The following is a 15,561-nucleotide window of genomic DNA, read 5'->3' as shown; positions in this document are numbered from 1 at the left end:
CACTAAGTATATTGTTATCAATATGAATATATACACCGATCAGGCATAACATTATGACCACTGGAAGGTGAAGTGAATAACACTGATTATCTCTTCATCACGGCACCTGTTAGTGGGCGGATATATTAGGCAGCAAGTGAACATTTTGTCCTCAAAGTTGATGTGTTAGAAGCAGGAAAAATGGGCAAGCGTAAGGATTTGAGCGAGTTTGACAAGAGCCAAATTGTGATGACTAGACGACTGGGTCAGAGCATCTCCAAAACTGCAGCTCTTGTGGGGTGTTCCCGGTCTGCAGTGGTCAGTATCTATCAAAAGTGCTCCAAGGAAGGAACAGTGGTGAACCGGCGACAGGGTCATGGACGGCAAAGGTGGGGAGCGAAGGCTGGCCCGTGTGGTCCGATCCAACAGACAAGCTACTGTAGCTCAAATTGCTCAAGAAGTTAATGCTGGTTCTGATAGAAAGGTGTCAGAATACACAGTGCATCAGTTTGTTGCGTATGGAGCTGCATAGCCGCAGACCAGTCAGGGTGCCCATGTCCGCCCAGGGTGTCCACCACCGAAAGAGTCAACAGTGGACACGTGAGCATCAGAACTGGACCACGGAGCAATGGAAGAAGGTGGCCTGGTCTGATGAATCATGTGGATGGCCGGGTGCGTGTGGGTCTCTTACCTGGGGAACACATGGCACCAGGATGCACTATGGAAAGAAGGCAAGCCAGCGGAGGCAGTGTGATGCTTTGGGCAATGTTCTGCTGGGAAACCTTGGGTCCTGCCATCCATGTGGATGTTACTTTGACACGTACCACCTACCTAAGCATTGTTGCAGACCATGTACACCCTTTCATGGAAACGGTATTCCCTGGTGGCTGTGGCCTCTTTCAGCAGGATAATGCTCCTGCCACAAAGCAAAAATGGTTCAGGAATGGTTTGAGGAGCACAACAACGAGTTTAAGGTGTTGTCTTGGCCTCCAAATTCCCCAGATCTCAATCCAATCGAGCATCTGTGGGATGTGCTGAACAAACATGTCCAATCCATGGAGGCTCCACCTCACAACTTACAGGACTTAAAGGATCTGCTGCTAACATCTTAGTGCAGATACCACAGCACACCTTCAGGGGTCTAGTGGAGTCCATGCCTCGACGGGTCAGGGCTGTTTTGACAGTAAAAGGGGGAACAACACAATATAAGGAAGGTGATCATAATGTTATGCCTGATCAGTGTACATATATATATATATATATATATATACACAGTAAACTATCATCTATGATTTGTTAATTACTGTGAAATGCATCGCCACAATCTGGGAAACAGAACCGTTACAATCATGCAGAGCATGCTGTATAATTAATTTGTAAAAAATATAAAATATTTAGTAGTTTGACAGCCCTAATTACAGATTACATTGAGCATGGCTTACCTCTGCGATCCATCACTGACTATAGGAGAAAGAGTAATGTTTTCCTCTCTCTCTGAGAGACAGTTCACAGAGCTGTACCATGTGTTCAGTACAGTCACCTTTCTGAAGTCTAAACAAGCACAACAAACATAAATCAAGAGAAGAACATTGTGAAAGGTTTTTTGTAAATGAACATCCTTGTTTTGCAGTGCCAAATTAAATATTATACAGGACCCTTCTACATAAACATGGTTTTAATAATTCCCACCATTGTTATGTAGTTCCTTCATGTTTTCAGCCTGGACAGAGATGCAGTCACGATTTCCCACATCCAACCCACAAAACACAGAAATGTGAGATCCTTCAGACAGAAGATTCTGTTGGACCTGCAGCTCTGGAACACAGGAGCACAGTTTCCGGCTTAACTTTGGTTGAAATTTCTCTGCGTGTCAATCGCTCTCGTTTCCTCTGAATGTCTGTGTAACTCACTGATATTATGGCTGTGTATCTGCACACTGTCTGTGTCGTCCGTCAGCAGAGGGTTCAGGTTGATCAGCATTCGGTCTACAGCCTGTATGACAGCCATCGGCCCCTTCACTACCTGCATCAAAGCACAGGTTTCTCAAGGTTTCCTTTAAAACTCTTTTTGATGGCAACCCAGAAATAACCAACCAGAACTTTGACTGAACTTATTAAACACAATATCATATGTGCGATTGCACTGTAGTGATGATATCAGTGGAAGGGCCTCTTGTGATATTGCTTTACCCCTTAGCTGTCACTGTCCCACCATTTAAAACAAAAATATCTTAGTCTAAAACTATAATAATATTGACAAACTATATCACTTGAAAGCTTACTATCTCTGAATTCAATACAAATGACACAGGAACAGTCATTTACTAATTTGCAACAAGTGTATTTTTCAGACTCATAAGGCATGTTCAGACCTTTATTTTGATTCGGTGAGCTATGGCAACACATCCATGTTCTTTCCGCATGTCTTTTATGTGTTTGTTATAGGCTGAATTCAAATCAAATACTGTCAAACCACCTATATTACTTCTGAATAGGGTGTCTACTTCATAAGTATGAAAATTATGGAAACATATGGTTCAGATCACTCAAACCATATATGGAAATGGAAGAGTCCTTATATGGTCACCAGTGGAGCCTGGTTCTCATCTAGTGGAAGTGTTTGGTACTGCGCCCAAACAAAAACTTCACTGAAAGCTCATTTTTTGAGATATCAACCTCAAATTTGGAACACCACTTTTTCAGATTTATGGCTTTGAGTAAAACACATTTTTATATAAAATAAAAAGAGTTGTATTTTTACATTTTCATACCTAATCTTCTATAACTTTCTTTTAATTTCAGTTTCATACATTTTTTTTTCCACTTTCAACAATAATCTGCCAAGTGTCTCCTTTAAAAAAAGACTGTCTGTATTAGAAGTATTCAAGCAATACTAAAGCTTGAATACAACAATTTAAAGTAGAAATGTAATTTTGAGGTCTATGCCCAAAAAATGGGACTGACAGTTAATTAAAGGTGCAATATGTAATATTTTCTGTCCGCTAGAGGTCGCTAGAGGCCTATTCAAAACAAAGGCGTAGCTTGATGACATCAAGTTTGGGTGTGGAATCTTGGGACATGTGGTCTTTACCACACAGCCGGTGGAAATAATCAGGATAGGACTCGGGAAGAAATCATGTTCATGGATGTGATTATTAACGTTACTGTAGTATGAAGCAGAGCAGGAGCGAGTGTTGTGGAGCTGAACGAGGAGCTGGAACGATTGCGTAACACACCCCTCACGACCAGCGGGACTTTTATTATGTCACAGTCGCCGGCGCCACTTCCGCTTTTCCGGTCGTGAGTATGAGGTAACGCAGCTCTGTTTATCATATTAGATACATCTAAGAGTGTTGAAAATGATGTTATAGCGTTACTCTGTGCGTTCACTCGGCGGCTGCTGTGAGACACTGTTACACACTGCAGTAAGATAGATCGATTTTACAATATCATATTAAATACTGGATGGCTTGTGTTGATAAATGGCATGCAATTCATTTGAAAACGTATCGTATGATGGAGAAAATGCTGTATTACTGTTACTAAAAATAAAGTTGCATCTGATTATGCTATGTTAGCTACTTCACAAAATAGTGTTTTTCTCTGAGGCATGGTAAAGCATGGTACTCGCAAAAAATCATGAAAATTAGATTAAAACAATAAGACTAAACGTGTTGAGCTATATAACAATGATTCGTTTTCTGTCTATAAATATATCAAAACAGTTGTTCCCTTGTCTATTACAATGTGTAATATATTAAAGCATCTTTGGTGTTTCCATGGTTTCTACAAAATAAAACCGGAAACCGAGGGTAACGCGGGTATGACGCAATTAACAGGCGACTCCTCACACGTCCCGGAGCCTTGGTTAAAATTGCAATTTTCTCACAATTTACAAATAGTTGGAAACATTTGGGATATTGTAAGTACTCAAGTGAACAAAATATATAACACTGGCCTAGTGTTTTTTGGCTATTTTACTGCAAAATTCTTTCATATTGCACCTTTAAGGGGTTAATAACAAATTTTTTTATGTTTTTATATTTTAATGTGCATTAATTACTGAATCATTAAGTATCATAAAATGACTTAGACTACTGTTCAAACGTTTGGGGTCAGTAAGATTTTTTGATAATATTGTGAAATATTTTTACCATTTAAAATAGCTATTTTCTATGTGAATATATTGTAAAATGTAATTTATTTCTGTGATCAAAGCTGAATTTTCAGCATCATTACTCTAGTTTTCAGTGTCACATGATCCTTCAGAAATCATTCTAATATGATGATTTGCTGCTCAAGAAACATTTCTGATTATTATCAATGTTGAAAACAGTTGTTCTACTTCATATTTTTGTAGAAACCTTTGTAAACATGATACATGTCTTTACTGTCACTTTTTATCAATTTAATATATTCTTGCTATAATTACTTTCAAAAAATACTGACCTCAAATTTTCAGTTTATGAAAGACATTACTGAATTATAAGAAACAAAAATCGGTGGAATTTGGCAAAAACTAACAAGCAATTCCAAGTTAATGTTTAGAAATCCTGATAACATGACATTAGATGTGCAACATAAATAAAATTAATAATAATTCACACAAGACATTAGCAAGAATTTTGTCACTTGCTTAAAGAAGATCTCATCAAAATCCCTCCTAACAATCATTAATTAATCAACACAAAGCAGTTAGTAAACAGGTCACCTCTTTGATGCTGTGCCATTTACTGCTATCATCTTGGCTGATGAGTGAATCTGCAATGGTGATGAAGCTCTGGCCGAGCCTCTCCGCATCACGCCGGCTCTGATTGGCCGTGCTGGGCAGGTCAGCGGCCCGAGAGAGAACATGCATCAGAGAGGCCATGTCTCTGTCCTCCAGCTGCTTCTGCTCCTTCAGAACAACCTGCTCAAACACGTTCAACAGATGGGACAGCGAGGTCCAGCTCTGCCCACCCACAGTATCAGAGAACACTTCGTCTGCAGTCTGAGAAAACCGGGACAAAACACAAAAGTTAGAGGGGCTTTATATTTCCTTTTATCCATTTATTTTTACATTACTATTACTTATTTTCCTTTTATTACTGAAACTCGTTGCTGTAACTGTTCTTGGTTATTTGTAATGACAGTTACTGCATGTAAAATATTCATTTTATTTAAAAATCGACTCTGTACCATGCCGTGCTGCATGAGACGCTGCATGAAGGGGCTTGGGCTGGACCTTAGAGATTCTCTCAGCTCCTTCATCTTCAGATAGTGTTCTGTGGACCAGAGAGCTGCACTGTCAGGCCGTGCACAACACTTCATTCAAACTTTAATCAGCTACAGTAACTCTCACACACACCTTTGCTGCTTCTGCAGATGAAAGGGAAAGTGTGTGTGCAGGCGGAGGTGCTGTACTGAGGCTGACCGGCAGACCAGCCATCGAAAACCTCACATTCCTCCTCCTGTCTCTGCGGCGTCTTCAGGGACCCTGTGAAAATAAGCAATACGTTCACCACAAATAAACACAAAACTTACACATTTCAATTAACTCATTAGCTGAAACAACAACAAAAATGTATAATAATTTTAAATATATAACAAACTTAGAAGACATTTAAAGTATAGATGCACTGATATATCAGCTAATAATCAGTATCAAACGATAAAAGCAAATTTTCACACTATTGGCTATTGGACGACAGTTTAAAAATGCACTAAATTTGGGCTTTGTTTAAAGAAAATGCTAAGAAACCAGTTTGATGTTCAATATTAATAGTAATTATATGAATTAATAACTGAAAGTAGGCTAAAATGATTAATTTAATCTTCAGAATTTAGTTAATGTGTGTTAATGTTCATTTGAGTTTATAACAGACACCAGTTACTCTGAAACAAGTTGATGAAATTGACAGAATTAAGTTTTTATTTGCATTTCTTTAAAAATATAATGAATAATTATTCCATTATAATGAAATGATCATTAATTTAAAAAAGGTATAAAAAGCAGAACCTCCAAACTATCGCTGTCGGCAGATATCACTCTGAATAATCGGCTATCATATCGGTGAATTTAGTATTTTAGCATATAAATTTAGTACCAGTGCATCTTTAATTTAAAGCTACAATAACGCTTAGAAATGTATTAAATAGCAAATATGATAGTAGTAACATTCATTTTTTAAGAAAAAAAGTAAAAACAAAAAGTATATTTTAAAATATTAACTTACACGTCAATTGTCTATTCAGAATCGTGGTCTTTATTTTAAACCAAACATATTTAACAAAAAACTATAATAATACTGATAAATATAATACAAAGTAGACATTTAAAGCTACGATGACATTTAAGAACACTTAGAAATGTATTTAAATGCATATGGTAACATTCATTTGTAGGCAAAATATTTAACAAAATATTATATATATAAAAAAAAAATATATATAAAATTTACTTTGATATTTACAACATAATATTATTTTTTTTGTTAAATATTTAAATAATCAAATTATATGTTTTATTAAAACTACTATTAATAATAATAATGATAAGTGTTAACAATAATAGGGCTATTTGTTTACAGATGGATCTTCTAATATTTAACAAAAAATTATAATAATTCAAAATACACAATAGGCTATATAGAATTCAAAGTAGACGGTGCTCCAATAGACACTTATTAACAAAATATGATAGTAACAAAAACAATTTTTATGCAAAATATTTAGCAAAAATAGAAGATGTTTTTAATATTAAAGTAATCTATTGAAAATAATATATTTATTTTTAAATATAAAAATAGTGTTATGTTAAAGTATGTTAAAGTGTTAGTTCACACAAAAATGAAAATTATGTCATTAATGACTCACCCTCATGTCGTTCCAAACCCGTAAGACCTTCGTTCATCTTCAGAACACAGTTTAAGATATTTTAGATTTAGTCCGACAGCTTTCTGTCCCTCCATTTTTGTCCATGTCCAGAAAGGTAATAAAAACATCATCAAAGTAGTCCATGTGACATCAGTGGGTTAGTTAGAAGTTTTTGAAGCATCGAAAATACATTTTGGTCCAAAAATAACAAAAACTACTACTTTATTCAGCATTGTCTTCTCTTCCGGGTCTGTTGTCAATTCGCGTTCACGACTCCGCTTATTCTTCTTCTTCTTCTTCTTTCCTGTTTTACGGCGGTTGGCATCCAGCTTATTGGTGCATTACCGCCCCCTTCTGCTCCGGAGTGTGGTTCACGACTCCGCAGTGACGCTGCTGATGTAAGACGCTGCTGACGTGTTATCCGGTGCGCCCGAGCTTCGTTTACAGTCTGAGGGAGACGCACGCTGTATTCAAGCTATTCTACATTGTTTGTATTTTGGTATTGCTATATTTTTTAAAATGGTGCGTAAGTGTGCATGTCCTAATCGGCAAAAACAACCACGGCGACGTAAAAGTGCATTACCAACACCGACAGATGAAAGGATTCAATGGAATCAATTCAGTGGAATCAAAGGATTCCAGAAGAGAAGACAATTCTGAAAAAAGTCGTAGTTTTTGTTATTTTTGGACCAAAATGTATTTTCGATGCTTCAAAAACTTCTAACTAACCCTCTGATGTCACATGGACTACTTTGATGATGTTTTTATTACCTTTCTGGACATGGACAGTCTACCGTACATACATTTTCAATGGAGGGACAGAAAGCTCTCGGACTAAATCTAAAATATCTTAAACTGTGTTCTGAAGATGAACGGAGGTCTTACGGGTTTGGAACGACATGAGGGTGAGTCATTAATGACATAATTTTCATTTTTGATTGAACTAACCCTTTAATAATAATAAATGTAGCTGACCTGGACAGTTGATAGTTGCAGACACATTCTGGACAGAGTGATGGACAGTGAGGCTCCGGGCCTGCCATCTGAATATGGCTTTGTGATTGGTGACTTGCTGTGAGCACGTGTTCAGTGCCTGCACCTCTTTCAACTCCAGAGCTTCATCCCAAATGTTCAGGTCGGTCAAGTTTCCAACAAACGGCTCGGTGAAAGTCCCACCAAAGGTATCCTGGTCTTGCCCCAATATAAATATCCCGTCTCCGTATAAATTATTTGCCTTTTCCCGAGCTTCCCCATGCCCAGAATCTCCCTTTTTTCCGTCCACATAAATTGCCCAAAATCCATTGCTTGAGTGCCATGTGACACAAACATGGTGCCAGTCTTCATCAATGGGCAGCTCGGCTTTGTAAGCATGATGTTGTCCTTGAATGAGAAGCGCTAGGCGGACTTTCCTGTCGGCCTGTTTTCGCTTGGACTCGTCTATCTTTCCGCGCAGCTGGAACTCGTTGATGAAAACGGTCGCGGCGTACGAGAACACCGTGGACACGTTCTCGTGCCGCGGGTCCCACTGCACGCGCACGCAAACGCTCACAGCAGACAGTGACGGGAAAGTCGCGTTCACACGGGCATAGCCGTCCTTAGACTTGAAAGATAAACCTGGGAATTCCGTTTCTGTGAAGATTCAGAGATTTCATCAGACACTGGTTAAGACTTTTTTTTTTTTTCAAAAGTTAAAGGCCTAGAGAAAATGGCTGATCTGTCTTACTTACTTTCCCTGCTGAAGGATAAAAACACCATAAATAAGCACAACCCAGCTACAAAATATAGTCAATGTTCTAAGAACATTATGCAAACGTAAAAAAAGTTTTTTTTTTGGGGGGGGGGGGGGGTAACTATAAAGATAGCTATAACGATTGCGTCCAAATCGCCGAACGATAATGCTCTGTTTATTCTGTGGTTTCAAAGTGTGTACAACATGTTTTTGCTGTTCTTGTTGCATTTACATGCTTTAACCAGCAGATGTCCTCAGCATGCTATGTTTCGAGTGATTAGCTAGTGTAATCGATCTAATCTAATCTAAATAATGAATTTAACTGATGAAGTGGAACAAAAACAACGGCTAGTCTTTTCACTGCAACTACAAAGGAAGCAAGACAATGATGTTGAAACTAGCGCTGGATACCGGAGGTAATTTTATGTTACACAGTTTGCTAGCCTGACATAATGATCTCATCGTTAATACTTCTCACCATTTATTCTGAGGGTATGACCGATTGTTTTCCATATATCCATTTTCTTTAAAGTATCCTTGAAAAGGGGGTTTGACTTGTCAAAAAGTGGTGGCTTTTTCTGGACCTTGGTGATTAACTTCTCCACAATGTCGTCCACCATTTTAAATGCACGAGCCTTTAAATTAGAATGGATTCTGATTGGCTGTCAGTGTTTTATCGTTCAACGGCTGGGAAAAAAATCGTTCTGAAAGCAATCCCAATATTGTTTCTCTATATCATTATCATTATAGCTGAGGTGTGGACAGTGCTATTCTTTTATATTTTGAACGATTTTTAGAACTATATCTTTATCGTTATCTTTATAGTTCTCGTTCTTGATAGAGCGTTTGCTCAAAACTTTGAGAGAACCTGTTCTGACAACATTCCCTTTTAGCTGGGAAGCCGGTCTTAGAAAACCAAACTTACTTTGTTCGGGAAGCTGGGTTGTCAGGTTCGGACTTTTGTTGGTTCCAAACCAAATGGGGCTCTTGAGGTTGGATTTCAAGAGCAACTGCTGTGCTCCCTCCTCGTCCTCTTTGACCCCTGAAGTTGTGAGGCCACTCGACTGACCACGGCAGTAATGCATAGCTTGTTCGAAACTGAACGATGTGTTCACAAGCTGGTACACGGCATCGTTCTGGAGCAGAATGTTAGAGTCCGGCACATCTGCAACAGGTTGAGATGGTGTGAAGGATAGTCAGCTATTTAATTCTTATTGATAACAAGAGGCGGCCTTTGCAAGAAGACGCGGAATGGCTCTACTGTTTGGAGCTAGTTTTGCTGGCAAAATAGAGGAAAAACAGACAGTATTGTCTAAAATGTAAGTCACCTAATAGCCTATTAACTTATTGTTTATTGATGTGTTGTATACAATTTATATCACATTTGCAAACGTGCTGATATTCAGGAAAACAGCACTTGTGTGATTTGCTTATAAATATTAAAAACAAGAACTTGTATTTTTTTTTTGCACCATATCTTGGTTTTTGGAAGCATTTTTATTAATTTTGGTGGCATTTTTGACCCAATGCCCAGCGGAGCTCTTTTTTAAGCTCCTTATAGGTTATATCCAAATTGCATGGTAGATTTATAAAAATTGTAATTTAAACTGTAAAAGACTGTAAAAACTGCTACAGTACAAACCTTAAATGATTAACAGTATACGTTCCGTACTATATATTGAAAAAAAAAAAAATACTGTAATAGATCTTACCTATTTTTCATATAATTTTACAGTAAAATAATGTTAAAATTTGTAATTAATAGTGTTTATAAGTGTTTGGAAGTATAAAAGAACAAAACATCCTAAAATTTACAGTGAAATGCTGTAAACTTTAATTCAATGATACAAACTGAGCAAAAATAATTTGGTGCAGATGCTGATATTTATATGGCCAAAAATGTGAGATGGAATTCTAATGCTAATGTAAATCACTGAGATCTTTATAACAGTATTGCAGATACTTACATAAACTATAAATAAATTAGTCGTCACTATATCTGCCAATAAAATGTCTTAGTAAGATGATATTTAAATGTTTAGTTTTATGAGCAAAGCTCTGTAGTTTTAATGCAATGCAATGCAATACAATGATGATTGAGAGATGAAACCTTCCGCAAAAGCCCGATGATCATATTTGAGACGTTTGTATGGATAATCAAGTAGTTGCTTCAGTCCAGTAAGTGAAATTACTAAAGATTTTAGTAAAGATTTCACAGAAAACACAAACCACAAGCTGAAGGTGGACATTTTGTACAATTATACTAAAAGGACTTTTACTTGCTAAAAAAACCCTAAACTATCAATCAGATGACAGAAGACATGTAATAGATTCTGTACAACAGGTTTTCCAGCAAAGTTTTGATCATGTTGAATATGATACGGTAGGCTTTATAGGATTAATTATTGTCTGTGAAGGGGAAACACAACATTTACTTACCCAACGGTCCTCTTTCTGCCCTGTCTGACCATGATTGAGTTGGTTCACACATACCCATAATCTTCATTGTAAAACATACAAAGAAAAAAAAAAGGCAGAGAATGTAAGTATTTAAAATGGACATTCTTGACGAATTTCAAAAATTAGATATAGAGAAAGATGTGGGAATCCAACATTACCACTGCATTAGCCAAAATCACTCCAAAGAGCAATGAAGACATCTTCACATCTGGACAAAGCAGGACAGAGTTGCTTTAAATAATGACATTAACAATGCAAACAGAAGGAGAACAATCAGGTGATCGTATTACAGTTCCTACTTTTACAGGAAAGCAGACTGTTGCTCAGTCACTTTTGCTTGTGTTCCTCAAATGTAACTTATTCTTTTGTAAAAATAAAAGTACTGTAATTATTAAAGCATGAAAAAACAGCCCTGTCACACAATAATAAAGAAGTTCAGTAGTGTTCAAAAGAATGAAAACCATGATTTTTTTTTTTTTAAATGTAAAACTGGAAATAATCTAAACAAAAAAGTTTGGATTTGTTACCTTTAAATAAAATGTATATTTTCCTCACAAATTGCAGATAATAGCAGACTTTTTTAACCCTGATGAACTGAATATTAAGAGATTTGACTTACAGGTACTGCCTGCCATGTGATGATCTTCAGTGGTTTGACTCCTAGCATCCATACATTTGTTTGGAGTGTGCTGTGTAATTGCATCTGTCTCATATTATCTATTATCCATTTACACTGTCTTCATCCTTCAGTTTGCAAGTGTTACATCCAAACTCAGAGTCCAGACTGTCCTCCTTCTTTATCCCGGTGTGTGTGTCTCTGGATCTGACCGCAGACCCCCTCGTAGATGTCCAGCCCACCAACTCAGCCGTCGTTTTAGCACTATGCTTTGTAATGCTAATGGATGTCATTTATTAAAGCAGACTTCTTGCGCAAGCAGTGTGAATGTTGGCACACAGAGTTCATCAAGCACAGCGGGACTCTTACCACTGCAGAATGCCACTTATTTATGCCCAACACACACACACACAAAGGTATTTCTATAATTATGAGGACATTCCATTGGTGTAATGATTTTTATAATGAGCTAATGACATTTTCTTGCCTCTACCCCTAAACCTAGCCCTACCCCAAAATTTTCTGCATTTTTACATTTAAAAAAAAAAATAGTTTGATTGATAAGCTGTTTTCCTCATAGGGACCAAAAAATGTCCCTACAAGGTCAAAAATTTCTGGTATTACTGTCCTTGTCCTTATTGGTCCTCACAATGTGGGGTTTACCAGGACCACACATACGCATGCACACATAGACACACACAGACACACACACAAACACATTGTAAATTATTACACTTGTTCAAATGGTAAAATGTTCACATGCTGTGAGCTCAGACTCAACAAAAAGCAACATTTTGCAAGCATGCGTAAACTGGCACTAGTGAAAGTAATTTCCACCATGAAGTTAGTTCAACCTTTTTTTGTTTGTCGCTTTGAAAGCCGCTCAATAAAGCTGGTTTGTTTTCTGTAGGCTAAGCTTTAGTGTTCTGCAGGATGGCATCAGAGAACACAACAAAAGCAGTGACATCACTAATGCACAGTGTACACCAGTGTGCCAAAGAAAGCCTGCTATTAGTATGCACTGTAGGCTATAGAGTGCCGCCTCAACACCAGCAAGGAGTTCTGAGATCCCCAATGAACAAACTGTTTGTAAATCTAAAACTTTACTAAATATTTCATAATGGTATGTAGTGCATGTTAAAAAGAACCAAACCCTTTAGAATTCAAAATGTAGGTGAAATGTTTTACACGTTTTACTTTTTACATATGGCACATTTCTTATAGTATTCCAGACTGAAGTTTACATATTCATGCATGGAAAAAAAAGTATTAATATTAATAGTAATAATGCTAACAAAATAAAATAAAATCTTTCTGTCAAAATGCAGATAGTAGAATTTCAATCATGACAACTCTGATTATTGCTGTTGCATCAATAGACAGACATAATCCTGTAGCAGATCTGGGTGGAGCTGGGGGAGGTGGTGGGGTTCAGATGAACTGCAGGATTAGTTTACAGATGACAATGAACCAGACTATTTAAATGTTGAGCAAGCAATCTCATTGGCTGCAGAATCAGCAGAGGCCAATCAGGTTGTGCCATGTGGTAATGATGCGATTGTTTGAATGATGCATGTAAAGGACCGATCAACCTGTTCCATCTAGAGTTTCATGACTGAACTAGATATTTGTAATGAAAAAAAAAAAACATTGTTACTATAAAAAAGAATGCAAAATAGAAGCTTTTCACTACTAGCATCAGACTTTTGTACTCTACATGAAAATGAAGGTTCCAAAAGGGCATTTTCACAATGATGCCATAAAAAATTTACCATTTTTGGTTCTGTGTAGAACCTTTAAGTGAACTGTTCTTAAAATAACCTTTTTTTTTCTTAGTGTGAAAGTTTTCTTAGTGTTTCCCATTGGCTGCAGGACCAGCAGAGGTCAATCAGGTTGTGCCATGCGGTAATGATGCGATTACATGTAAAGGACTGATCAGCCTGTGCCATCTAGAGTTTCATGAGTGATATAGATATTTGTAATGAAAAAAAAAAGTTACTATAAAAAACAATGCAAAATAGAAGCTTTTCACTACTAGGGCTGCTGTAACGAGTTGGGACACGATGTGGGATCCAAGTGCAGGCTTTATTAAGCAATGTTCGTGGTCAAACAGGCAAGGGTCAAACAGTGGCAAACAGGTACAGCAGGGACAAGGCAGAATCGTGGTCATGGAACAGGCAGTAGATCAGGGCAGGCAGATATCAAACACAAGTCCAAGACAGAGCAAATAATCCAAAGGGCAGGCAGCAGAGAATCATACACGGGAAACAGACAGCATCAGTAACGGGCAGATAAACACAATGACAAACGCTCAGAAATGCAAACCGTAGTAATACAAGACCTCGCAATGAGTGTGAGAATGAGAGTGGCTTAAATAGTCCAGGTAATGTGCTGCAGCTGGGTGTGGGAGATGCTGATTGGTGGAGTGAGTGCAGGTGATAGGCAGGGAGGATTATTGGAAATGGAGTCCGGGAATGACTGGAACTGTGACAGCAGCGTTCCACTCCACTTTTATACACGCACTCGCGAACTTCCCTAAGCACGTCCTACTTCATATGTACACTTCAGGCAGCTCCATATACCACCATGCAACACGATTGTGACGTCACCACATATTGTGTTTAATTTACGCTCACTACAAACAACTCTATGATATATATATATATATATATATATATATATATATATATATATATATATATATTTATTATTTTTATTTTATTTTTTATATTTAAAACAACCCAAACATACCTATATACATATAGAATGCTGCATTAAACTCCATATTGGATTCCAAGTGATTAAGGGCTTAAGACGTTCCACTTCAGCCCATTGCAAAGGTTCCACCAGTAGTGGGCACTCGTGCAACATAAGCAATGACGTACATCCGAGTCAACAAGACTGAGGGAGGTTAGCCAGGGAAGGGCATAAAAAACGAACTGGAAAGCAGCCTAACAGTTCCAAAAGGCCATTTTCACAAATATGCCATAAAAAAGAACCATGTGAAGAACATTGAATAATCTGTAGAACCTTTTGTGGAATTCTCCAAGGAACCATACAAGCCAATAAAGAACCTTTATTTTTAATGGTGTAATGAAATTATTACCATAAGAAATATTAAGTGATATTAAGATATTTGACTTACTGGTGTATTTCTAGTGGCACCTTCTGCTTGTTATAAACTTCTCCATGTTTTATTTTTTACATCTGACTTTATAACAAAATAAAATAAAACATTGCCCCTTTATGGAAAAGATCATTTCTTGCACTGATTCACAAATTAGTATATTTGTATATAATTAGAAAAAAACTGAAATTATATTGAAATTACATGATATCTATGAACTATGATAATGATAAGAAAGTTTTGTTGTTGTTGTTTTATTTTGATCCCCCACACTCAATAGTAATTAAGTTTAAATGTTTATTTATTTTCATTAAATTGTTTCCCTCAAAACTACTTAGGCATTCAGAAACCCCAGCAGAATTCCCCTTTGCACATGATGTATGACTCCCCTGGACCTCAACAAAAGCTCTCAGACCGCAGTGACCACACACTTGGCCCCTGAATGCCGGCTCGGTGCCACAGCCATCCACACAGCAGATTGAGAGTTATGTGCCAAGCTGAAAAAAAAAAAAAAAAAAAAAAAAAAAAAAAAAAAGGAGGACTAGTTACTACTGCAGTCAAGAACATTTCGATTAATATAAATATCACTGGAGGTAATCAAGCGCTTGTTTAGTTCCACTGTTCACTTGACCTTTATGAAGAAAGTTGTAACAGCTGGCAGCCATACTGGATAGAGGATAACTGGATAACTTAAGTCACAGCAATGAATCCTGGCTCATAAAATACAGTAATGCTTTGGTCTTAAATGAGTATTACTGCCTTAGAGGAAGGTGGAGAAGTTCAGGCATTTTCCAAA

General features: G+C 37.2%; 1 protein-coding gene across 3 annotated transcripts in view; it reads right to left on the bottom strand.

The window, feature by feature from the left end:
• adgrd2 (adhesion G protein-coupled receptor D2) overlaps positions 1-11,969 on the bottom strand; it is a 31,063-nt gene extending 19,094 nt beyond the window's left edge. The window contains exons 1-11 of one of the 3 annotated variants that reach the window (XM_048211051.1): positions 11,642-11,969; positions 11,181-11,230; positions 11,002-11,062; positions 9,488-9,727; positions 7,809-8,462; positions 5,326-5,454; positions 5,157-5,242; positions 4,690-4,968; positions 1,890-2,001; positions 1,669-1,794; positions 1,422-1,530 (exon numbers count right to left, since the gene is read on the bottom strand). In XM_048211051.1, coding sequence (XP_048067008.1) covers positions 1,422-1,530; positions 1,669-1,794; positions 1,890-2,001; positions 4,690-4,968; positions 5,157-5,242; positions 5,326-5,454; positions 7,809-8,462; positions 9,488-9,727; positions 11,002-11,062; positions 11,181-11,230; positions 11,642-11,693 — 1,898 coding nt within the window. In that variant the 5' untranslated portion in view covers positions 11,694-11,969. Of the gene's footprint in view, positions 1-1,421; positions 1,531-1,668; positions 1,795-1,889; positions 2,002-4,689; positions 4,969-5,156; positions 5,243-5,325; positions 5,455-7,808; positions 8,463-8,560; positions 8,694-9,487; positions 9,728-11,001; positions 11,063-11,180; positions 11,231-11,641 lie in introns of those variants that run through there. The other 2 variants (XM_048211052.1, XM_048211053.1) reach the window with 2 other exon arrangements.
• Between the last annotated feature and the right edge of the window lie 3,592 nt (positions 11,970-15,561).

This window comes from Megalobrama amblycephala, linkage group LG12, assembly GCF_018812025.1.
Source record: "Megalobrama amblycephala isolate DHTTF-2021 linkage group LG12, ASM1881202v1, whole genome shotgun sequence".
Classification (NCBI taxonomy): domain Eukaryota; kingdom Metazoa; phylum Chordata; class Actinopteri; order Cypriniformes; family Xenocyprididae; genus Megalobrama; species Megalobrama amblycephala.
Note: the sequence above shows the minus strand (reverse complement) of the source record. Positions and strands in the feature narration are given on the sequence as shown.